At 42.8% G+C, this 22,848-nt stretch overlaps 1 protein-coding gene across 1 annotated transcript in view; it reads left to right on the top strand.

Annotated features, from left to right (window-relative positions):
- Positions 1–578: 578 nt before the first annotated feature.
- LOC138172267 (cytochrome P450 4F3-like) overlaps positions 579–22,848 on the top strand; it is a 37,193-nt gene continuing 14,923 nt past the window's right edge. Inside the window, exons 1-6 of the mRNA XM_069101954.1 lie at positions 579–676; positions 1,174–1,390; positions 18,321–18,465; positions 20,890–20,943; positions 21,229–21,356; positions 21,949–22,070. Of these exons, the coding sequence (XP_068958055.1) occupies positions 579–676; positions 1,174–1,390; positions 18,321–18,465; positions 20,890–20,943; positions 21,229–21,356; positions 21,949–22,070 (764 nt within the window). The remainder of the gene's footprint in view (positions 677–1,173; positions 1,391–18,320; positions 18,466–20,889; positions 20,944–21,228; positions 21,357–21,948; positions 22,071–22,848) is intronic.

Below are 22,848 nucleotides of genomic sequence, written 5' to 3'. Positions count from 1 at the left end.
GAGGAGGGGGGAGGGTCTAAAGAATTTTGGCCTGACTTCTGTGTCAGGAGTAAATGGTGAACCAAATCTGTGCCCTTAGACACTCTTGGCAAATAGGTGAGGCTTTCTGATTCACCCTACTTGCTTCTCAAGGATTTTCACCCATTTCCTTCCCTTTTCAGCCACTGGGAAATGGGATGAGGCCTCCTGCAACTGAATATGACTATACCAGCTCAGGATTGACTGCCAAACCCCAACCTCTTGTTTATTCAGGAAAGAGGGGGTTCTTGAAGCAGCCAATATTTGGGAAGAATGGGGAGAGAAAATAGCAGCAAAGTACATCCATGGGTCCATCACTGGCAGATAGAACATTTGTCAGCAGGAAACTGAAAGAGCTGGTGGGGAAGCAGGATTAGGTGCTTTCCTTGGAGACTCCCTCTTCTACACACTCCAGGCACTGGCTGCAGGGAGCAAAGGACTCCTCTTCTTGGGAAGAGAGCCCTGTCTGCCACCCTGAGGGCTCGAGGTTCTGGAACTGGAATTCAGACTCAGGCCGTGTCAGCTTGGACTTAGGAGAGACTTCTAGGGAGGGAAGTAGCATGAATCAGTTCTGTTACTTCAGTGGTTCACAAAGTGCCCATAAATCTGCAGCCTGGGCCTGGGGCCTAGAAGAGGCTGATGGGGGATGGGCTCCTAGGTTTAGTTACTGACATCAAGAAAATTCTGGCATCCAGAAAAGAAACCAAAAATATATAAGAACAAGAGCCCCACTGGGGGTCGGCCTGTCTTAGAAAGATAACCTCTCTGTGTTTGATGACTGGGACATCCCTGCTCTGCTTTTTTAGGCTTCCTTTTAGGCTTCCTTTAGGAGTCTGGGGGATGCACTCCCCAGTATGAATGAGCCTCCAGCAGACTCTAAGACTAGGCAGACAAGGCACTGGTGCCATTCAGAGCCTTGGCGTCTTCCTTCTTCCACAGACCTCTCATGTTCTTCTGCTTTCTTTCCTCTCCTGCCTCTCCTAATCCTGTTACTCCCTTCTCCCTCTTTAAACTGCTCTGAAATGGCACCCTACATTTAGGCCTCCTCTCAATGACTCTTTGCTTCTTCATCCCTTGGCCCATATCTCCAGCCCCATCCATTATCCTAAGACTGCCCTATACCTCCCTCTCTGCCTCATGGTCTCTCTTCCGCAGGATGCTGCCTGCCCCCAAGTGGCTATTTCATCAGCTGGGCCTGGCAGGCCTAGAGTCTGGGCTTTCTTCCATCCTACTCCTGGCCTTCCTGGCCCTTGGCACCTGGATCCTGGTCAAGGGCCTAACCTGTGTCCAACGATACTATATCAACTGCCAGAGGCTTCGATGCTTCCCTCAGCCTCCTCTTAAGAACTGGCTTTTTGGCCATCTGGGGTTGGTAAGTGGGGAACCTGGGGTGGGGATTGAGGAATTCAGTGGAGACAGAGGACATGGGACTAAGGGGAGTAATGGACTGGGGGGAAATTTGGGCTAGAGAATGAAAATGGGAGGGTTAGGGAGACTGAAGGGATGAGGGCACTAATGGGATAAGGGACTGAGGATGGGCATCAAACTACCAACATAGTCAAATTCGTGGAAGTAAAGAAAGGCCTGGTCTCCTAGACTAGATGAAAGAGTAGGACATGAGGTCCATGGATCACTGAGGAAATTTTTGGAATCTCTAAGATTCCATAATGGGGACTGATAGGATTCAGGGAGGGATTATGAGGACTGCAATACTAAGGGCTTGGCAAGACTAAAGGGCCTTGGAGTGTTGGACAGAGGAAAAAGGATCAGGGGGCTGAGAAGATAGAGAAACACAAGTGGTCAGAAGCCTGAGAAGCTTGGAACATTAAGGGGCAGGGGATGGGGGGAGTGGACCAAAGTGACAGAAGGACTGAGCTAAAGGGTTGCTGAAAAATGGAGGGTGTGAGAAAAGCCTGTCTTAGAAGGATAACCTGAGCATTCTGTCTCTTCCGTTTCTCTGGCTGGTAGTAATGGAGTTGCCTATCCTTAGAACTCTCTCAGGGGAACATAGGGAAGGTGGATGCCCTCTCAGTGTGAGGTGGAATCATCAAGAAGGCTTAGAGCCCAGACTGAATGCCAAGAATTTCATAGGGAGGTCCAAGGGTCCTGCTGGGTCTGGATCAAGAACATCAAAGCCTCCTTGGGCCATTCTCTCCCTTCTGATTTAGTTCTTCCTCTTATCTATCCTCCAGGCACCTTCCCAAGCCAGAACTTTCCTGTCACCAGCCCAGAACCGCTGTATTAGACAGAGATTGAGGGCAAAGACTGAACCTGTATGATGTAGGTAAGGGAGAGCAAAGGAGACCTAGTTCAAACTCTGATTCTGAAACTTAATTATGTAACTCTGAGGAGATAGGCAGCTGGCAGAGTAGACAGAGGTCTGGCCTTAGAGTCATCAAGATCTGGAAAATTCTTCTTGTTTTGCTTGGCCCCAGGATGCAGAATGAGCCACCACTGGTGGAATTTTCAGTGATAAACTCAGCCAATAAACATTTATAGAATTCCTACTCTGCCATTTCGATTCAAATCACACCTCTGATATATGCTGGCTGTGTGATGCTGACTGAGTGTCAAAACTACTTGGGGCTCTGGGCATCTCTCCAAGACTTTATGTTGCAGAGGAGGTGGTGACCTGCATTGGTAAAGGGAGTTTCCTCTTCCTGAATTTCCCTCTATAGATGAAATTATAGGTCTAGTCTCCATCTGTCTCTCTATGAGTAAATAAGAATTGTTCTTCATCTGTGTCAAAATTGTTCTTCATATGTATAAGGACAATTAAAATGCCTTGAAAAGTTGCTTCCTCTTGCCCTAGTCGATGGACCAAAGCTCTCCTTGCCTCAGCTTTCCCACCTCCACCTCCACCCTCTGAGAATACTCAGCTCCTGACCTGACCTAGTCTTTTGGATTGTATTTGTTTGATGCTGGGTTGAATCCTTACATCCCTCTTTCATTTATTTATTTTTAGATGTTATTTTTCCCCAATTACATCTCAAGAAACTTAATAGTTTTTTTACAATATTTTCAGTTCCAAATTTCTCTCTCTCCTTCCTTCTCTTCCTTCCCCCTTCCTAAAATGTTAGTCAGTATGATATAGATTACACTATGTTATCATGTAAAGCATTCTTCCATATTAGTCACAGCTGTGAAAGAAGAAACAGACAACAGGAAAAACAAAATCAATAAAAAGAATGAAGTAAGTAAAAAAAAGTATGCTTCAATCAGTCCATCAGTTCTTCAAATGGATGCAGATAGCATTTTCCCTCTTGAGTCCTTTATATTTCCTTGTACCATTTTGTGTTGTTGAGAACAGATGAGTCATTCATATTTGATCATCACACAATGTTGCTGATATTGTATATAACGTTTTTCTGGATCTGCTTGTTTCACTTTGCATCAGTTCATACAAGTCTTTCCAGGTTTTTCTGAAATCTGTCTGTTCGTTTCTTATTGAACAATTGTATTCCATTACATTCATATACCACAGCTTGTTCAGCCATTCCTCAATTGATCGGTATCCCCTCAATTTCCAAAATTTGACCACCACAAAAAGAGCAGCTACAAATATTTTGCAAATGTAGGTCCTTTCCATTTTTTATGCTCTCTTTGGGATACAGGCTTAATAGTGATATTACTGGATCAAAGAGTAGACAGTGTGGTTGCCCTTTGGGCATAGTTGCAAATTACTCTTCAGAATGGTTGGAACAGTTCATAACTCTACCAACAGTACATTAATGTACTATTTTCTATTTACTATTTTCTACTATTTTCCCACATCCTCTCCAATATTTACAATTTTTCTTTTCTGTCATATTAGCCAATCTGATAGATGTGAGGTGATACCTCAGAGTTGTTCTAATTTGCATTTCTCTAATCAAAAATGATTTAGAGCACTTCTTCATATGCCTATAGATAACTTTGGTTTCTTCATCTGAAAACTGCCTGTCATATTTTTTGACCATTTATCAATTGGGGAATGGCTGGTATTCTTATAAATTTAAGTTATAAATTATTCTTATGTAAATATATTCTTATATAATTCTTATATAGGTATGTTCTATATAATTATTCTTATAAATTCAGTTCTCTATATATTTGAGAAATGAGGCCTTTATCAGAGACATTTGTAATGATTGTTTCCCAGCTTTCTGCTTTCCTTTTAATCTTGGTTGGATTGGTTTTGTTTTTGAAAATGCCTTTTAATATAATCAAAATTACCTATTTTGAATTTCATAATTCTCTCTATCTCTTGTTTAGCCATGGATCTGTAACTCACTTAACTTCTTTAAGAATTGTGATGCTACAACTCTTGGTACACATATGTTTAGTACTGATATTACTTCATTGTCTGTGGTACCTTTTAGCAATATGTAGTTTCCTTCCTTAACTCTTTTAATTAGGTTAATTTTTGGTTTTGCTTTGCTTAAGGTTGGTATTGCAAACCCTTTTGTTAGCTTGTTTGTTTTACTTCAACTGAAGCATAATAGATTCTGCTATAGCCCCTTACCTATATATACTCTATGTGTCTCTCTGCTTCAAGTGTGTTTCTTGTAAACAACATATTGTAAGATTCTGGATTTAGTTCCACTCTGCTATCCACTTCCATTTTATGGGAGAGTTCATCCCATTTACTTTCACATATTATGATTACTAACTGTGTATTTCCCTCCATCCCACTTTTCTTCCTGTTTGTCCTCTCTTCTTTTATCTTTCCCTTCTCATCAGTGTTTTGCTTCTGTCTACCATTTCCCCCGCTGCCCCCCCTTTTGTCAGTACTCCACCCTTCTCTTTACTCAATTTCCTAGCCTCCTGCTTCCCTCTCAGATTAGATAGATTTCTATATTCAACTGATTGTGTATAACATTCCCTTTTTGAGCTACTACTAATGAAAGTAAGATTCAAGCCAGGAGTGGGGAACCTGCAGCCTTGAGGCCATATGTAACCCTCTAGGTCCTCAAGTGTGGCCCTTTGACTGAATCCAAACTTCACAGAACTAATCTCTTATTAAAAGTATATGTTCTTGGATTCATTCAGAAGGTACACCCAAAGACCTAGAAGGCCATTCAAGATTCCCAGCCCTGGTTCAAGCCATGCCCATTGCCCACCAGCCCATCTATCCCTCCACTCTAATAGGTTTTCTGTACTTCTTCATGTGAAACAATTTGCTCCATTTCACCTCTCTCTTCCTTCTGCACCCAGTGTGCTCCTCTTTCTCATCCCTTAGTTATTTTTATGTCAATTACTCCAAATTACCTTATATCCATGCCCTCTATGTATATTCCTTCTAGTTATACTATTAGTGGTACAATTTTTTTAGAATTACAAGTATTAATTTCCCATGTAGGGATGTAAACTGGTCAACTCCATTGAGTTCCTTATGTTTTATTTTCCCTTTTTCCCTTGTTAGGCTTTTCTTGGGTCTTAACATAGGAGGTCAAATTTTTTGTTCATTTCTGGTCTTCCCCTTATGAATGTTTGAAATCCCTCTATTTCATTTAATGATCATTTATGCACTTGAAGAATTATGCTTAATTTCACTGAGTAGGTGATTCTTGGTTGTAGTCCTAGCTCCTTTACCTTCTGAAATATCATGTTCCATGACTTCTGATTCTTTAATGTTGCAGCTGTTAAATCCAATGTAATCCTGATTGTGGTTCCCTGATATTTGAATTGTTTCTTTCTAGCCACTTACAGCATTTTTTCCTTGATCTGATAGTTCTGTGACTTGGCTGTGCTGTTCCTTGGAGTTATTATTTTGGGATCTCTTTTCTGAGGTGATTCTGAAATCACTGGATTTCAATGTCTGTTTTACTCTCTGATTCCAGGATATCAAGGCAGTTTTCCTTCATAATTTCTTGAAAAGTGCTGTCTGGGTCCTCTTTTTAATTATGACTTTCAGGTAGTGCAATGATTCTGTCACTGATTCTCCTGGATCTATTTTCCAGGTCAGTTGTTTTTCCAATGATGTAGTGTACATTTTCTTCTATTTTTTCATTCTTTTGAATTTGCTTGATTGATTCTTGATTTTTCATATAGTCATTAGTTCCCACTTACCCTATTCTTACTTTTCAGGAGGTTTTTCCTTCAGTTAGCTTTTGTAATTCCTTTTCCTTCTGGCCAATTCTACTTTATAAGCAGTTGTTTTCTTTTACTGAGCATTGACTCTTTTTTCATCAATTTCCCCAGTTTTTCTTCTACCTTGCTTATATGATTTTAAACTCCCTTTTGAGCTCTTCCATAAGATCTTTCTTGGCTTGAGACCACTTTGTGCTTTTCTTTGGGGTTTTGTCCATAGATGTTTTGACATTGTTGTCTCCTTCTGAGTTTGAGTCTTGATCTTCCCAGTCATCACAATAGCTTTCTATGGCCAGATTCCTTTTTGTTGGTTTTTTTTATCTTTTTTGGCCTTTTTTCTTATCTTCTAAATTTGAATTCTGCTCCCAGGTTTTTATGCTAGGGGCTTCAGGCCCTGGCTCTTTACCTGGTGCTTCACTGGTGTTGCTCTGAAGCCCATGGGGACCCTCATGTCTGGTGTTGTGCTGAAGGGCTGGAGTGGAGAGTGGCTGGCACTGCTGGGGGCCATAGGAGTCTGGCAGTTTACCTCCTGCTGAGCCAAAGTGCTAGTGATGGTATCTGGTGTGTGCTGAGGCTGGTGGGGGGGTTTCTGCCTTTCCCAAAGGCTATGCTGAAGCACATGGCTATCTGGCCACTGTTTTCCCAGGGCTATGCTGAAGAACATGGAAGTTCTCAGGCCAGGAGTCTACCAGTTCTCCTGCATATGCTAAGGCACATGTGGGGTCCTAGTTTTGATGTTTGCCTGCCCTACTAGACTAGGGCTCAGGATCTCCCACTGGTTTGCTGAGGTGGGGCTTGCTCCTGGCTGACTGAGACCCTTCCTATCCTGGACTGTGTTTCCCTTTGCCTGGTTTTCACTTTATTGGTGATTTTCCAAGGCTCTTGGGCTAAAAGATTGCTTCACTCTGCCTTTTTTCTTGTGCTGCTTTTCTGGGATTTCTTTTGGGGTGCTTTTTAACGGTTCTTTAGAGGTGAATATGGGAGAGTTGGGGGAATTTGCTGCTCACTCCACCATTTTGGCTCCCAAACGTCCAAGATTTTGACGCCTTCTTTTAAAGAGGGCACTGCTCACGCTACCAGGGAGATTTCCACAGTCATCAGTTCTGGAAACACCACTTGTGGGGAATATGACCTTGATGATTTGTATGCTCTCCCAGATCTGACATTGTGACATTCTATGTCCTGAGGTTGCTTGTTACCCTCTAAATTCTCTCTCCTCATTTTTTTGGATGTAATGTTCTGGTGTTCTCTCTCTTAAGATCCTTCCCAGTCCTTACATTCTATTTCTAAGGTTCCCTCCAGTCCTGAAATTACCTATTGTAAATATCTTTATGTGTCTGACAACATGTATTTTAAGATTCTTTTCATTTTTTTATAATGTTCCAGGCATGCTTCTGACTCGAAATTTCTCTAATCTAAGGTGCATTCCAATTCACACATTCTATCCTCTACGGATCCTCCTCCCCCATGTTATATTCTACCATTTTATATTCTGCAAGTCTTAAGAGTCTTCTTCTCCAGTTCCTCTAGGGGCCCTTCCAGCTCAAGCACTCTATGTTTTATGATTTTGTGGGGCTAATCAATTTGTTGTCCAGGCTATGCAAATAGGACAGTCGTGCCGGAGTCTTCTCAAGGCCAAACTATTAGGAAATCTGGAATGAAGAAGCGCAGGAAGCTTCCATCAGCAGCTGGCAGCAAAAAATCCCTGTGTAGCTTCCTTCTCTGTGGGAACAGCTCATGAAAGAGCAGGGCAACTGCACAAGCAAGTCCACAGGACTGCTAGAGAGCTGAGTGGGGACTGGAAGCCAGGGAGGATGAGGGCAAGTTTATCCATTCTCTGCCCATGAGATGCCTCAATACAGAAAGAGGGTAGGGGAGACAGCATATTTGTTGAGAGGCAGACAATATTGTGGTGAGGGTGAGGAGGGAGAGAGACTAGCTTAGCTTGGGAAGTATGCCGCAATAGTGGCAGCACCAAGACATTTTGTTTTGAGCCCCTTTCCTCTTTGTTGTCTATGTCCTATGTGACATACTTGGAGTATTAATAGATATTTGAATTAGTTGGGGGCTTGTGGCTTGGTTGTTCCAGCACCTCAGTAATACATTTATGAGTGTGAAGAAGCAAGGAATGAGGAGAGTGTACAGTTTCATATAGGAGACAGTCAACTATGTGAGTGAATGTGTATCTGGGATGTTTATGGAGGAAGAAGTAAAGCAGGTGCTACGGTTAATTAGATCAATCACAGCTCTACAGCCTATTAAGATATTTGGTAATGTGCTTCCTGGCTTCACAAAGGGTTTTACTGTAGACTTTGAGAAACTAGTAAAGAATATTGAGCAATATGTTACACCATTCTTTCCCTTCCTTCTTGAATTTCTTGTATGGTGAAACTATAATTGACACCTCTCTCATGGGAAGTGGTCAATTTTCCAGTACCACTAAATCTGTGTGATAAGAATCTACTAAAATGTTTTACATCTTTTCTCTGGAAAAATAAAACTACCTACAAGGGAAGGTTCTGTTGTGTTGGGGGGGGAAGAGATGTTATTGGGAAATAACTGCAATGTTTTTTAAGCAATAGTGCATTTGTTTTTTTAAAAGGCAGTTGCTCAAGTTTTAGCCCAGTCAACTTCTAAGCATGTCTGAAAGCCATAGATTGATAGGAGGCTTTCTTCCACTATCTCAAGAATTGCCCTGGTACTGGAAGTCTTTGAAAGTTCCTCTCTACCCCACTGTTTCACTTGGCCCAACCTAAGAGAAGGAGCTTGATGTGGGTGGGTATAAAGGGGAGTCTTGGGCAGGGCCAAAGAGTCTCCTCCCTTGGATATGAATCCAAGTCCCTTTGAGGAACCCAGAGTCTCAACTGTCCCAGGTTAGGCCAGGTGGAATGGATTCAGAGGTTTCACATGCTCCAGTAAGTCCTTGCTGCCTCAACTTGCAGCTTCATAGAAATGCTGCCCCATCCCATGTTCTGCCACTTGTAAAACTCTGTAGCCAAGTCAGTCAATGCTCTACCTTCTCAGGAAGGGCTACTCTCCTCATCCCCTGGAGGAGATCCTCCTTCTGGTGTCAGCCCTAGAATAGCTGCATGACTCTGGCCTGTCACTTCATTTCGCCAGGCACTGGGGAGAGGCCACTTGTCCCATTTAATCAGCACTATCAATTCTATGACCTTTCTCTCCACTCAAATATTTGAAAGGTGAATACCAATTGCAGTCTCCCAGTAAACCCACCCTTTTCTTTCTTAACCTGGGGAGGTCCCCATGTTTTATTGCCTTTAAAATAGGGGAATATCCTAAAATACGTTGCTCGGAGATGAGTTCAGTACTCCCCATATGGTCTAACCAGAACTGCCATGTCTCTATGGCTCTTCAAGATGCTAAAGCCATCAGCTGTTTTTCATATCACCTTCTATCCAGCCATACTTCCCCACCTTCTAATTATGAAATTGATTTTTTTGAACCCAAAGCTAAGCCTCCATATTTCCATTAAATTTCATTTTGTTCAATTTGGTTCATTCTGCCTTTGGGATCCTGCTCTATTGGCCATTATGTTAATGATCCTTCCTAGCTTTGTGTCATCTAAAAATTTTAAAAAGCATACAATCTAAGCCTTCATTCAAGTCATTGATAGAAATATTGTATAGAAATGAGGCAAGAGAGCTGTGGGGACGGAGCCAAGATGGCGGAGTAGAAGCACGATCTTCCCACGGCTTCAGCTTCCACCTTCCCCTATCCATGTAAAAAGGGGACTCTAAACAAACTTGGGAGCTGCAGAACCCACAAAATGACACAGAGAATCTAACCTCCCGCTGAGGACAGCCTGGCAGGCCGGCAGGAATTGGCCAGCGCAGGGCTCTGGGAGCCGAGCCCAGCCCCACGCCAAGGCTTTAGCCTCAGGGTGGGCCTGACCACCCGCCTGCCAGAGGGACTCCAGATCAGCGGCAGCTGTGGCCGTTTCCAGATTTATCAATACATAGATGCGAAGGACAAGGTGAGAGACCAGTGCAGTCTGGACTTTGGGACCCAGTAAGTGGGAGTGCATGGCTTCTACCCCCGGGGCAAGAAACTGCTGAGACGCCAGCACAGCCAGCCAGCCAGCGCCACGTGGCGGCTTCAGCTCCTGGCCTGCAGAATGTAGGGGGACCAAGCACCAGTCTGAGGGGTAATCGCTCTTGCTTTAACCTGCTTGGATCTGGATTGCAGTCTAGGGTGGAGGTCCTGGGGTGTGTGTCAAGCTTGCCAGAGCATGTAGAGACCTCAGAGAGGGCACTCATCTAATTTCTGGCAACTGAGAAAACCCCAGCGTTTGGGACGAAAACTCCCCTGTCTGGTGGCAGAGTCCTACTGTGGCAAAAAGCCCAAAAGTCAAATCATTGAGTGGCAAAATGAGCAGGCAAAGGAAGCAAAGCAGACAGAAGATTCCAACATTACACTCCTATTTTGGGGACAGGAAGGAGCAAGACATGGAACAGGAGGAAAACAGTGAAGTCAGAACTCCTACACCAAAAGCTTCAAAGGAAAATACAAGCTGGTTACAGGCCATAAAGGATCTTAAGAAGCAGATAAGAGAAGTGGAGGAAAAATTGGGAAGAGAAATGAGAACAATGCAAGAAAATTATGAAATGAGAGTCAACAGCCTGACTGAAGAAAATAATACCTTAAAAAACAGACTGACTCAAATGGCAAAGGAGGCTCAAAAAGGCAATGAGGAGAAGAATGCCTTAAAAAGTCGAATTTGCCAGATGGAAAAAGACTCTCAAAAGCTCAATGAGGAGAATCATTGCTTCAGAATTATATTGGAGCAAATGGAAGCTAATGACTTTATGAGAAATCAAGATGCTGTTAAACAGATCCAAACAAATGAAAGAATAGAAGGCAATGTGAAATATCTCATGGGAAAAACCACTGACCTGGAAAACAGATCCAGGAGAGATAACTTAAAAAGTATTGGACTACCTGAAAGCCATGACCAAAGTAAGAACCTAGAAAGCATCCTCCAGGAAGTTCTCAAAAAAAAAACTGACCCGATGTTTTAGTACCAGAGGGCAAAATAGAGGTTGAAAGAATCCACCGATCACCTCCTGAAAAAGATCCCAAAAAGAAAACTCCTAGGAATATTATAGCCAGGTTCCAGAATTCCCAGACTAAGGAGAGAATATTACAAGCAGCCAGGAAGAAACAATTTGAATATTGTGGAAACACAATCAGAATAACCCAGGATCTGGCAGCTTCTACACTGAGGGATTGAAGGCCTTGGAATGTGATATTCCAGAGGTCAAGGGAGCTGGGACTAAAACCAAGAGTCACCTACCCAGCAAAACTTAGTATCATGTTTCAGGGGAAAATTTGGTCATTCAGTGGAGTAGAGGACTTTCAAGCATTCTTGCTGAAAAAACCAGAGTTGAATAGAAAATTTGACATTCAGATACAAGAAGCAAGAGAAGCATGAGAAGGTAAACGGGGAAAAGAAATCATAAGGAACTTATCAAAGTTGAACTATTAACATTGCTACATGGAAAAAATAATTGTATTTTATGAAACTTTACTCAGTAGTTGAAGGGATTAGAAATATATATATATATATATGTCTATATATGAGGGTATATGGGCATATGAATACATATGTGAATGTGTGTATATATGTTTACAGGTATACATAGATAGAGGGCACAGGACCAATTTAACAGGAAGGGATGATACTTAAAAGGTGAAATTAAGAGGTGAGAGGAATATAATGAGAGGAGAGGGGGAGAGACAGATTGGGGCAAACTATCTCATACAGAAGAGGCAAGGGAAAATGGTTCCAATGGAGGGGAAGAATAGGAAGGCAAAAGGGAATGGGTCAACCTTATTCCCATTGAATCTGGCTTGAGGAGGGAGTGAAATACACACTAAATAGGGGATCTCACCCTCCAGGGGAATAGTGGGGGAAGGGGATGAGGGGAGGATGATGGAAGGGAGGGCAGGCTGGGGGGGAGGGAAGTTGGAAGCACCCACTTTTGAAAAGGGACAAGATCAAAGTAGAGAATAGAACAAGTGGGAGGTGGGATAGGAGGGAGGGAAATATAGTCAGTCTTTTACAATATATCTACTATGTTATTGTTTTGCATTAACCGCATATGTACAACCTATACTGAACTGCTTGTCTTCCCAGTGGGGGTGGGTGGCAGGGGGGGAAGGGAATGAATCTGGAATTGAAAGTTTTAAAATCAAATATTCAAATATATATATATAAAAGAAATGAGGCAAGAATAGAACCCTATGGTTCCTCCACTGGAGACCTTTGCAAGCTCAAGAAAGGTGGGATTTTCATTGTTTTTCTTTCAGTTCAGTTCCCAGGCTCATGCTAAATTGTAAACATCTGAAGGATCAATATCTTTTGAACCCTGGTAATTCACAGCTGTACTGACTAATATAGGTTGTGATGCCTTCTGAGTCTATTAATTGAAAACTATATATACATACACATACTATGAAGTTGATATTCTATTTCAGAGCTCACTCATTGGAAGAATGTTGTTTTGTGATTTGACCAAACAAGATTCTGGGTAGCCATTGTTAAGGAGCCACCCAGCTTTGAGAACCACCCTGGTCTGGTAATTAGTTATCTATTATTTTGTTTAGACAGTTGGAGCCCTGTCTGTTGGATCTCTGTGCTAATTTCTCTATGTTTCTCTGCTTGTATTTTCTCCACATTTAGGGTGCTGACCTTTCCCCTAAACTAGTGAATGAATTATATATGTTTAAAATTGTTGCCTCCTTTGAAGCTGTCTTTCCTTTAGAAAAGCAGATCAAAGACCCTGTGCTAGTAGGCCATCCTGCATATATTAGGGTGCTTGCTAATACAATCTTCCTCCAGGATAGCTTCAGTAATTCGACATCCTAACCATGTAGTATCGATGAAATAAATAAGGAACTTAAGACCAAGAGTTCATGTGTCTGAGGTCCCTTAGGTAGCAGAACCAGGCTTTAAACTGCAGCCATAGAACTCCCAATCCAGTGTCCTTGACACTGCATCATACCTTCTCTAATCGTTCTGCTCCCTTGTATTCCTTCCCACAGAACTACATTTGGAAGATAAAACATAGTCCCTTGGTGGGAACATAAGAAACTTAGAGAAGGAAAAATTTCTACTGCATTTCTAAGGGTCAAGGAGACCCAATAGAATCATATAATGTTAGATGTGGGATGGACTTAGGAATCATTTAGGCTAACAATTTTACTGAAGCCCAGAGAGGGAAGGGAGCTTGCTCAAGGTCACACAATCAAAACTAAAACCCAAGGCTTCTGATGCCCAGTCCAGAGATATTTCTATGATGTCATTGCTGCCACCCCTGGTGGTGTGGAGATGGAGAGTCTGCCAGCAAAGTTTCTGCTTTCACCCCTCCCCTTAGGGCTCCTTGGCCATACCTCATGATGGGGAGATTCACAATCTCTTAGGAGCTGGCTAGAGCTGGTGACTCCCCCTGTTGCACTCTTTACAGATAATGGAGAAAGGAAATAGTTGCTTATCTGGAGGCCTTTGTAATATCGATTGGGTCTTTCCACCTATTGCTTATATTTTGCTGCCTTAATTACATCAAACCCCTTACTTCATCCTCAGGTACAGACACCCCAGGAGCTATGGTCATTATGGGACGATCTAACCAATTCTGAACCTGCAGCTTTCCAAGATATGCCTAGAGGTCAACTCTTGGTCATATAATACTCTGTCATCCCTCCTTCTATCATGCCTGTCAAATCATATGGACTTCCTGATTTTAAGCTTCATCCCCAATCCTTATTCTCTTCTTTCTATGTCTCAACAACTGAATGAGATACATATTGATTAATTACCTAATGTGCCTGTGTCAGCATGTTTCCCTATCTCTGTCTCCTTGTCTCTGATAATAACTCAAATCTCTTCTCTAGTATCACCCACACAACACTCTCTTTTTTTCCCATTCTGTACACTATGGCTTTCCTAATTCTATCTTTCCTGCTAAGGCTTTTTAGTCTTATTTTCTTTCTTTTCTTGTTTTTATCCATCTCCTTTTCCTCCTTTTCCTCTTCTTTCTTCTCAATTACCATTCTCTCTCCTCAGTTTTGAATGGCCCCTGACTCCTAAGTCCCTGCTAGACAAAAGTGGAGGACTGTTAAAGAAAAGTGAAGTTTAATCTGCTGAAGATATGTTTCAGAATTCTTCTAGACAGATGCCCTGTCTTAGGAGCAGGCCTTAGAAGGCAGATGTCTGGCCTTATTCAACAGCAGAGGTGTGTGTGTGTGTGTGTGTGTGTGTGTGTGTGATAGATGGAGATTCAGAGCAGCAGTGCCTTCTTTGGTCCCAAAGGCTATTATTTTACAAAAAGAAAAAAAAAAGTTAGTGATGGTGTAATAGAAAGGATTTCTAATGTTTGGAAGTAGAGAGATTCATGTTGAGAAAAAAGTTGGTGTGGTAGTGGCATTAATATTGGAGACAGATCCCTGGGGTCATGAAAAAAAGAGAAAGGAGAATAAAATGGTGATTTTCAGTCCATATACTACTGTGGTTTGGAGGAATGGAGCCCAGTAGAGGAGTCTACACATTGGAGGAGGAAGTGTGGAAGAGTGTGCTAACATAAGGCTCTGTTGGGCCCCTTTTGCTGGACAGAGGACCTCAGTCTTCCTCTTTGTTTCCCACACTCTAGTCCAGGAAGGCCTACTAGACTTTGGTGAAAAATTAGCACAGTGACAAAGAAGGGGGAAGCTTGCTTTCCTAAAGTATGGAAAGCTAAGTGAATTTGCATGGACTTCCTAGAATAGTTGTTGTCTATGCTCAAGGTATAGGCTGGTCTTCTTAAGAAATAAGGTAAAGTAGCTTGAGGAACACTTCTCTGTTATCGGGATTATTGGGGAGAATGACACATTCCTTTTAAAAATGGAAGAACTTCAGAATGAAAAGACAAGACAAAGGTTGTGTGATAAACTCCATCATATCCCATTTATGTGATTAGGATCCATTGAAGTATAGCACATCGATGGGGGGGGACGTGCTTTCCCAGCAGATTGGGACTCAAGCCAATATTTTGATTGTATATCTCCACATTGATCTCTAGAATAAAGAGTTGTCTAATCATCTACGACTTTTTGTGATGCTTTTTGGTTGTAGGGGTTTTTTTGTTTTGTTTTGTTTTTGCTAAAGATACTCAAATGGTTTGCTATTTCCTTCTCTAGCTTATTCTACAAATGAGGAAACTAAGGTAAACAGGGGTAAGTGACTTGCCCAGGATCACATAGCTCAAAAATGTCAGAGGTCAGATTTGAACTCAAGAAGAGGAGTCTTCCTGACCCCAGGCCCAGTACCTATTGTGCTACAATAGTTGCCCATGGAGAACAAGAGAGAGGGTGAAAGAAGAGGAAGAGAGGAAAAAGAAGGGGAATGGAAAAGCAATGAGTTAGAGACAGATGTTGAAAGAGAGGAAGTTGGAAAGCTTCAGGTAAGGAGCAAAGGAAAACTCCATTTACGCAAACCCCATCTCTGAACTGGAGCATCCAGGAGGTAGCTGGCAGAAGTAGCTTCATGAAGGCCCTTAGCTCCACCATGTCTTGGCTTCTAATCTCTGCTTGTTGTCCCCAGGCCACAGCTACTAAAGAGGGTATTCACTATTTTCAGGAGCTGAACCATCCGTTTGGTGATGTCCACATCTCGTGGATAGGGACATTCATTCCCGTGATCAGACTCCATTATTTCCAGTACCTCTCCCACTTGCTTAAGACCTCAGCTATAGCCCTTGGTTTTCTATGGGCCTAATTTGGAAAGGGAGATCTTGGTTTGGAAGGGGGCCCAAGGACAGAGTGAGGATCCATGGTAAAGAACACACACTGGGAGTCAGGTTCTGTTCCAGTCTCTGCCCCTACTTTGATCTGTGTCTAATATTAGACAAGTCCAATTACTTCTCTGGACTTCATTTTCCTCATCTTTAAAAGAGAGATCATACCTGCCCTTTCTACCTTATATTTGATTCATTTCAATCTAATAAAAATTATTATAGTTGTATGAGGTTCAGGCTTGTGCTTCTCATATTGTAAAAATAATAGTGTTCTTCTTTTCAAGGAGAATAAACTCCTTATCTAATAAGTGGTAGGGGAAATGGGAGATAGGGGGGATACCACACTTAAATAAGTAAGCATGAAACATGAGATGGAGGAGGGGCAGAGAAACAAAAAATGCTCTAAGAAAAATGGAGGTTGGGAGGCAGAGTCAAGATGGTGGAGTAAAGGCAGGAACTTGCCTGAGATCTCCCCTAAATCCCTCTAAATGCATAGAAAAATGACTCTAAATAAATTCTAAAGTAGCAGAAGCCACAAAAAGATAGAGTGAAACAAATTTCCAGCACAAGACAACTTGGAAGGTCAGCAAGAAAGGTTTGTTGTACCAGGAGGAGACAGAGTGCCCTAGTGGTGATTTCCAGACCCCTCAGCCTACAGAGTACAAAATAGAGAGGTGTGGCTAGATAGAAGCTAATCTCAATAAATAAATCAGTCCTGTGATATAGTAGCTAAGAAAGCTAATGAGATTTGAGACACATTGACAGACACATGAGGTTCAAGACTAGGGGAAAAAAATGGTTCTGCTTAGTTGGACTCTGCTGACCAAGGACTCTGCCTTTGTTGTACCACATTTGAACAGTACATTCAGGTCGGGGTACCATACTTGAGGAAGATCATTGACGAGGTAGAGGGCAACCAAAATGGCAAAGGGCCTGGAGTTCCTGTGATGATATGATTGGTCAAAGGAGCTAGGGAAGAGATGAGAAGAAGAAAACTTAGAATTGTTTTCTTTGTGTATAGGAAGGGCTGTCACATGGAAGGGGGAATCAGACTTTCCTTCTTAAGCCCAGAAGACAATGGGAGGAAGCTACAAACATATAAATTTAGGCTCCATGTCAGGAAAAAAACTTCTGACAATGAGAGCTCTCCCAAAATGAAAGTTTCATCATCTATAAAATGGGCATGATCATAGTGCTTCCTTCACAGTATTGTGTATTCTGTGGGATGCATCCTCGGTTCCTTCAGTGATGAGTCAGGGTCAGGAGACCATGGTGACCAGTTGTGGGAGAAGGATCACAGACAGAGAAGACAAGGACAGTACATATATGTAAACAAATTGCTTGACACTGATCCCCTGGGTGTGAGAGATACAGTGTAGGAGAGTGGACAGGAATTCAGAAGTCTTGAATTCAAGCCCCACTTCAGCTTCATTCTAGTTGTCTGTCACTTAACTGAATAGCTAGGTAATTAATCCTGTAAGTCTAGAAGGTGCCAAACTGCATGAATAGAGGAAGTTTTGCCAAAAGTAGCTCCCTACACTCATGAAATCACAAATCTAGCCTGTATCCGAAGCTCAGCATAGATAAGAAGGTTTATGGATACAAGTTTCCTGTCAGATTATTAACTTGCAAATTTAGGGACTCTTAGGCATGGCCCTTTCTCCTGTGACTGTTAACCTGGCACTAGGGGAGTCAGTCAATTATAGTGGAAAGACTACTGATGCTGAAGTAAGGGGACCTGGCCTCAAAACCTTTTCCCTAAGTGACCTTGGGCAAGTTGGATAACCTCTCTGAGCCGCAGTTTCCTCATTTGGAAAATTATGGGTTTCTAATTCTGAAGTGGGTGGCTAGGTGGTGCAGTGGGTAGAGCTCTGGGCCTGGAGTAAAATCTAACCTGAGATACTTACTAGTTTTGTGATACTGGGCAATCCACCTAACCCTGTTTGGCTCAGTTTCTTCTGCTGTAAAATGAATTGAAAAAGGAAGTGGCAGACCACTCCAGTATCTTTACCAAGAAAACACTAAAAGGGTCAAAAAAGTCAAACGTGACTGAAAAATGACTAGATAATTCTGAAGTCCCTTCCATCTCTATGGTCCCATGACCCTATGGATTTGTTTGGGTCATGGGTAAAGCAAAGATAAGCTTTCAGACAGAAAGAAGGATCCAGCTACCCAGCAATTCCTCCCCAATGTTGTATTAAATTCTTTCAAGGTCTTTATAATCCCTCATCCCACAGATGGAGGAAATATCCCTCAGTTTCCCTTCTTCATGGGAGGGCATATTCTGGGGACTCTTTTCTAGGGAAGCAAACAGGCTGGAGAGGAAGGGAGATGTCAGACAAAGGGAAGAAAATGAATGCAGAATCCACTTAATTCTTCTCCTCCTTGATCCTCCTGCCTCCTCAGGTGTGAACTTCTCTCTCTCCATTCTTCCCCCAGGTACATAATTCTGAAGAGGGTATGCTGTACACTCAGTCTCTGGTCTGCAGCTTCAGAGATGTGTGCTGCTGGTGGGTTGGGCCCTGGTGCCCCGTGATACGCATCTTCCACCCCAGTTACATCAAACCAGTCCTCCTGGCCTCAGGTAGACTTTTTTCCTCCCTGCCCCATCTTGTCCCCTTCCCAATGAAAGGCTTAGCTGCTGAGGTCTCTGTGCTATCTGCTTGCCCTGGAAGGGAAAGAAGGAAGGAATGAACAGGAGTCTTTCAAGTCAGGCTCCAGAAACAGCAGGAGAATAGAAAATCTTGCTTAAGGCAATTTTGTCTCCTTTTCATCTGGACTTTCTCCGCTCTTGCTCCTTTAGCCAGCTGCTTTGACTGGACTGCACTCTAGGCCCTGGGATCTGTCTGGTCTCCATCTGTGACTTCTCTGGGTCCAGGATTCTGGATAGGGCCACATCTGGATTATATCTGAGCTATGTTGGAGATATATATAGGGCCATGTTTCAGACTGTCCTAAGCCATATCTAAATTGTGTTGGTGCCATGTTTGGATCATGTTTCACACTGTCCTAGACCATATCTAAGATGTGTTGGTGCCTGTAATGGTAATGGGAATTTGAAGATCTCCCCTGCTTCTTAATAGGCGGAACGTAATCACATGGACCCTGTGATGGGAGGAGTCCACAGAATGGGTAGAGCAAGAAAAGTGGAGCAGAGCCCAGAGGAAGTTAGAGCAGTTAGAACAGAGGGAGGAGAGAGGATGCAGGCAAGCAGACAGCTAGGTTTGTGAATGTTTGTTTGTAGGAACATTTTGGAATGGTGTTGCTCTATGCAATGTTATTGTGTATAGATTTCTTTGTTGCTATGATGGATTTTTGGTATTTGCCTTTCTGATATCTGAATAAATGTTTTCCTTCTGTCTTCTATATGAAGAGTCTGTTATATTTTGTGATTCAAAACTATGCCAACATGTTCATAGTCACCATCAGTGCTGTGAATATTGCCTTATACAGTGCCATGTTGGGATGGTGCTTCAGACTGTCCCAAGCCATGTTTAAGTTGTGTTGGTACCATGTTTTAGGCTTCTGTAGGTCACATCCAGGGTGTATCTGAGATGTGTTGGTTATATGATTGGGCCATGTCTCAGGACATTCAGAGTCATGTCTGAACTGTGTTGATACTACATTTGAGGTCATATTTCAGAATAAGATTATATCTGGGCTTTGTGGTACCACATTGGGAGGCCATGCTTTGGGCTCATAGGTGAGCTATATTGATGCTAGATTTGGGTGGCATTATCTAGGATATCCCTGGGACCTTATATACGTTGTGTCCAAAGCCATGTCTGGATTGTGATGATGGGGTATTTTTTTAACTTGTATCTCTCATGCTTTTCCAGAATTGCATCCAGAGACAAGACAAAGAAATATCTGGATCATGTGTATATGGGGGCATCTAGCCCTTCTCTTAATGATATGTCTAGGTCATATCTTATGTTCCATAGGTTGGTTGGGGAGGGACAAAGCACTGATGCCCTGCTGGGGTTATATAGAATTCTGGACCACATATCCACAGATATCATCTCTAAAGCCCTCCAACTGGAACTGGGTGGTGGAGGGAGATTTGTTCTATGTGTGGCATATCCCTAAGATCCTATCTAGGGCATGAGACCAGCCTGGAATAATGAATAGAGGACTGCCATTGAAGCTAGAAAGACTTGGGTTCATACATTGTCTCTCACGTATAGTAGCTATATCATCATAGGCAAACTCAGAAAATTCTGTAATTGAATTGAATTGAAACTGTAAGTTTCAAATGAGTAGAAGATACACAATGATGTCTAGAGCTTTCACAATGGAAATTCCCAAGGAAATCAGAAGTTCAAAGATGGAGAGAGGAAAGTATTCAAGTAATGTCCAAGTCCATATGTTCATTGTGTCTGAGTTCATGTTTAAGCCTGTATCCAAAGTATATGTCTAGAACTGTCTATTGGGGCATGTTTTGAGAAATGATTGAGTCATGTCTAGGATATGTCTAAGCTTTGACTTAGTTTCTGAGTCATGTTTTGGGGAGGGATATCTTCCTCTCAAAGCATCATATTTGTGATTTATCTTGGTTCATGTCAAGAATGTGTATGGTCCACGCCTTGGGATAGGTGGCACTTGATACCATGTTGGGTCAAGTCTGGACACCATATCCAGAGTGCTTTTCATCACTTCTATGATCTTTCTTAAGTTGTTTCTACATAACATAGCTAGATGTGTTTGGCCAAAATACTATCTCCACTCTCTTTCTCCTGCCCTCTGCCTAGCCTCACCTCCTTGCCCACTCCATTTTCTGCCTCAGTTTCTTGACTTGTCTACACTAGGCTTAGAGGGAAACTAGAGGGGATGATACAGGAAGTGAAGCCCTAGTCACTTCCCTCCCTGACTTAGAGCTTGGGACCCTAACACTTACCTGACCCCTCCACCTTTGACCTCATCGGGACTGTTATGTGCTCCTTGTTCTTTCCATTATCCACAGTCATAGTCATGTCAGGCCCCTGAAGGATCTATCTCTCTCTTACAGTCATTGTTGCACCCAAGGACAAATTCTTCTATGGCTTCCTGGAACCCTGGCTGGGTGAGTGATATGTAGGTATAGGACCTGGGGAGAAGGCATTGGCCAGAAGTTAGAAGGTTAGACTGGTCAGAAGGACTAAGGAATGGATATTTGTGACATGAGAGATTGAGACGTGAGATGAGGCCAGTATTGGGGAGTCTAGGAGCTAGGCTCTGGAGTGTTTGAAGCAATAGAGGAATAGAATGAACTCCTTGCTTGGGGGGTGGGGTGGGCAGTTCTAGGAGCCAATAGACTGGACTGAGACCTGAGACTTGGAGATTGATCCCTACGATGGTCTTTCTTCAGGGGATGGGCTGCTGCTGAGTAAAGGAGACAAATGGAGCCGCCACCGACGCATGCTGACCCCAGCTTTTCACTTTGACATCCTGAAACCTTATGTGAAGATCTTCAACCAGAGTGCAGACATCATGCATGTGAGCTTGGAGGAGCTGGCCAGGTTGGGAGGGAAACTGTCCAAGACTGAGCCTGCACAAAGTGAATTCCCTTCCAAATAAGTCTGGGCTTCAGGAATCATAATGGGGGACATTGCACCATCCTTGCTTTTTTTAGCAAGAGTGTAATGAGTTTAGGACTGTGGTGCAGAACCCAAGCCCACCATCTTCCAGGAGACTCTTCCAAGAACTGGTAGGTCAGTTTCCAATCCACATGACTTCATCTCCTCCCAATAATTTTGGAGGTATGGAGTCCAGTACCTATTATCCCCATTTTACAGGTGAGGAAGGAAGATCTGACCCAGAGAGGTATTCTCACTTTTCCAAGGTCACTCAGTGTTTCAGTGACAGAACTGGGAACAGCTCTTAGTTCCTGACTCCCAGCAATGGATCTTTACATCCAAACAGTAAATTCTAATGTGGCTCACCACCCTGGTGTTCTTCCTGTGGCATACGGAGTTTCCTTCCTAGGTCTTTCTGGGTGCCTGAAGTGACAGAAACCCAGTGGGTCAGGTCATGGAAGAAGACCAGCAAAAACTCTCAATCTCTCTCCCTCTCTTTCTCTCTTTCTCAGGCAAAATGGAGGTGCCTGTGTGCAGAGGGCAGCGATTACCTTGACATGTTCGAACACATCAGTCTCATGACCCTGGATAGCCTGCAGAAATGCATCTTCAGTTACAATAGCCACTGTCAGGAGTAAGTCATAGCCTAGCCCTTGGCTCTGGGGACTCAGGACCTATAGACAGCCCCAGGGAATAGGGGAAGGGAGGACTCTGGAACAAAGGGGATGCACAGTGTTTAGGAGAGAATCTAGAAGGAATTGGAAGGAAGAGTAACTTAAAGCTAATGTGGAAACTGGGGGCCACATACATGACTGCCTGGGCATGAGAGGGAGAGTAGGGCCGTTGGAAGTGGAACAGATCAGGAGTCAGGTGACATGGGCTCTAACCTCAGTCCTCTTATTTACTGCTGGTGTGACCTTAGGAGAGCTGTTTAAAGTCCCTGAGACTCAGTTTTCTCATCTAAATAATATAAGGACTGGACTAGATGACCTCTGAGGTCTCTTCTATTTCTAAACCGATGATCCAGTATCTGTGATACCTCTCTGAGAACTCAGGTTGCTGCCAATCTCCTTGGAGAAGGGCCTGGGTATAAGTCATTGAGGAACCTGAGATCCTTCAACCAACTTGTTAAGAGAAAAAAATGTGTGTGTGTGTGTGTGTAGTGTGTATATATATATATATATGTATATATATATATATAAACAGACATATATGTGTGTGTCTATATCATCAGTACCTACATCATTGTCCATATCTATATCTATATTCTCTATATCTATATCTTGAATGAGGATAAGCTCATTTCTCCAAAGACAGCAGAAGGGACACCTGGAGAGGAGTTTACAAAACATAATAGGCCTGTAGGGAAGTCTTTTGGCATCACTGGCACCACCCTAATGGAGATTTCTTCA

This window comes from Petaurus breviceps, unplaced genomic scaffold (genome assembly GCF_028583685.1).
Source record: "Petaurus breviceps papuanus isolate PSGF00001 unplaced genomic scaffold, PetGlider_PUasm1.0 523, whole genome shotgun sequence".
In the NCBI taxonomy this organism is placed as follows: domain Eukaryota; kingdom Metazoa; phylum Chordata; class Mammalia; order Diprotodontia; family Petauridae; genus Petaurus; species Petaurus breviceps.
The sequence above is the reverse complement of the archived record's forward strand: the minus strand, read 5'-3'. Positions and strand labels throughout refer to the sequence as shown.